Raw genomic sequence first — 2,944 nt, 5'->3', positions numbered from 1 at the left:
CAGTGCTGGGGACAGAAGAGCAGAGGTGCAGGCAATGTGAGGGACAGGCAGCCTACAAGGCATGCAGAAAACACCTGTCCTCAGTGAGAGACACAAACCCTTCCATTGTCCTTTGTGCCCAACAATGGGCAGAGGACAAGCTGGAAAGCACAKGGAGAAGTGAAGGCTCAGGTTGTCTTCACTGAAATTCAGCACTCACAGAGCCCGAGCAGGACACGATGGAGTGCGAGTCAGAACGTGGTGTAACGATTGGCGATAAATGGGGAAGTTCTTGGAGCATTCAGACTTTGGGATGAATTTGAGGAGACCTTCCTTGAAGGACAGGCACCATCTGGGGGCCTGCTCAGGGTCTCCAGGGAGGAACAGCAGCTCTGCTGACATGAAGAGCCTTTAAAGCATCAAGGGGAGAAGAGGGTTARACACTTCACCTGGAGAGGCTACAAACCAACATGGCTCTTCTCCCTCAAAAAATCACCAGTAGAAGAGGCCACAGCGCAATCCTGAGCTCATTGCAGTCTCACAGGGACTGTGACACTGCTGCAGCCTCACACAGACTGATGTTTCTCTTTTCTTACCTTCCAACAGCATGGSATGGGCATCCCTTCCATTTCCATCATGCTTCACGAGCTGATCAAACTGCTGCACCATGCGAGATGCCGGGACGTTACCATCATACGCATCGGTACCTCTGGAGGCTTAGGTAAGCCATTCATGRTCTTTCTTCAGAGCAAACAGCTATTACTAAAAAAACTCACAGCAGTAGGTCATACAGTTCTGAACTTTAGCATTTTGTCAGCTCTCTAAATATCAAACATGGTATTTTATTTTGGGTTAAAACCCAGCAAACTTGTAGTGACTGGATGGGCAGAGTGCACATTCTCAGAGTGTATGAACGTCTTGAATCCACTACAGCCATGTGKCATTTTCCAAACAGAAAACATGGGTTGGTGGTGACCCAAATGAATCTGTGATCCCTGGCTGAGGCAGTGGTGCTGCCTCAAGCTGKTGGGGGGAACACGATCTCTGCAAGCCAGAAGCAGCTAAAACCCTGTCTCTCAGCACATTCCCACAATCACTTCTCTTGTGCTGATTCTGTACATTTTACTTCTACATCTGTGCTRCCACATGAATTTCAATTATCCTCTAACATCTGCTTTACTAACTGAAAAGAAGAACAGCCCCTCAAGCTCACATATATCTATTGAGATTTTCCTATGATGGAGGTTTGACAGCAGGACACAGGCGCTGTGAGCTCTGGTAGCCTCAGGTTCCGTTCCCACAGGGATTGAGGCCGGCTCTGTTGTGATCACCGACACGGCTGTGGACTCCTCCTTCCAGCCACGTTTTGAGCAGGTGGTGCTGGGTGATGTGGTGGTGCGCAGCACCGAGCTGGACAAGGAGCTTGCAGAGGAGTTACTCGCCTGCAGCAGGGAGATCCCTGACTTCCCCACACTCATTGGCCACACCATGTGCACCTATGACTTTTATGAAGGTAAAAACACCTTTGTCTGTCCTTCCTCCCCACACATAATGTCAAGTCTTTCTGCTCTTCAATGGACAAAGCTATCCAGGGAACCCAGGCAGAGACCCACTTGGGAGAGCAGGAACACAAGCACCTCTGTCTGCACCTTGCTGAGTTCACCCCTAAACTGTTCCCCACAGCAAGGTTGTCACTTCAGAACTACCAACACTAGGAAAACATTAGGTTGCCTGTGAGATTTCCATAAACAAAATTTGGTTACTCTGGAACCATTTCCTTTGTAAAATTAAATGCTGATTGCAGAGTAGATTAAATGTAATAAACAAAGAATTAATAATCTGGGCACTATTTATAACCTTTAGATCTGCTTGCAGATGCAGCCATCTGTGTATTGCTCAAGTCTGTGTTTTATTTAAACAAAAAGCCATTTGAGAGGATTAAAGTGGGAGCAGCAATAAACTGAAGGGCTGTCYCAGGTCGGCCCAGCTGCAGGTGAGCATTTGCCTGCCCCAAGGCTTTCAGACACTGTGAGAGGAGGAGCTGATGAGGCACAAACCTGTGCTGAGCACAGAGCAGGASAGCCAGAGCCATGGCTTACAGGGCTCACAGGAGAGAGTGGGATGGTGCCATAGCTGCCCACACGAGCAGTGTTGGTCCTGCCTGCAGGGATACCCAGAGCTGCAGCGGGGGAGCATCGGTGCCAGCCATGCCAATAATGCCTCCACAAATGGATCCACAGCAGCTCCTGCAGAATAATTAAACACACATTAAAGGGCTTTCCTCTCCTCAGTGTTTCCATTCTGCACAGCTCCTTTTGCAGTCCCTTGGCGTTTTTGGGAGTTAACCTGGCAGACCCTCACAGCTGATACACAGCATGGAGTCAGGAGTGGCAATGGCTTGTCCCCACAGAGCATCCCCAGTACTTCACACCTGTGGGCTACTCAGCCTTTCACCAGTGCTGAAACCTGCATCATTCTCTCCTGTATAGAGACACATAACACTGGCTTTAACACCAAGGGGAATACAACTTAACCAGCTACTCACAGGAAAACTTTGTGGGCTTCAGACCGAACATGGGCACTGCTGGATTTCCCATTTGCACCTACGCCCTGTGGCCCATGACCACATSAAAGGCCAACAGTGACAGCTCTCTGCTTCCTTTCCAGGTCAGGGGAGATTAGATGGTGCATTATGCTCTTTTTCCAGTGAAAAAAAGTTGGCGTATTTAAGGAGGGCATATGACGCTGGTGTGAGGAACATTGAAATGGAGTCCACGGCATTCGCTGCCCTGTGTGGGATGTGTGGCCTCAAAGGTGAGTCCCGTCACTTCCACCTTGTTCCCTGCTCTGGCTAAACCCTCTAAGGCAGTCCTGTTCAGTGCCAGAGAGCCARACACATTCTTAATGATTTTAACTAGAAAAGGACACGAAAACAAATTTTGTAGCTCAATAAAGCCCAAGTGTG

General features: G+C 48.9%; 1 protein-coding gene across 1 annotated transcript in view; it reads left to right on the top strand.

The window, feature by feature from the left end:
• Nucleotides 1–483: 483 nt before the first annotated feature.
• The window catches only part of UPP2 (uridine phosphorylase 2), an 8,736-nt gene continuing 6,275 nt past the window's right edge, over nt 484–2,944 (top strand). Inside the window, exons 1-3 of the mRNA XM_057385329.1 lie at nt 484–700; nt 1,283–1,492; nt 2,647–2,793. Of these exons, the coding sequence (XP_057241312.1) occupies nt 592–700; nt 1,283–1,492; nt 2,647–2,793 (466 nt within the window). The 5' untranslated portion in view covers nt 484–591. The remainder of the gene's footprint in view (nt 701–1,282; nt 1,493–2,646; nt 2,794–2,944) is intronic.

The sequence above is a fragment of the Malurus melanocephalus genome, unplaced genomic scaffold (assembly GCF_030028575.1).
Source record: "Malurus melanocephalus ecotype Western Australia unplaced genomic scaffold, MMel_1.1 scaffold_811, whole genome shotgun sequence".
NCBI classification, from domain to species: domain Eukaryota; kingdom Metazoa; phylum Chordata; class Aves; order Passeriformes; family Maluridae; genus Malurus; species Malurus melanocephalus.
Note: the sequence above shows the minus strand (reverse complement) of the source record. Positions and strands in the feature narration are given on the sequence as shown.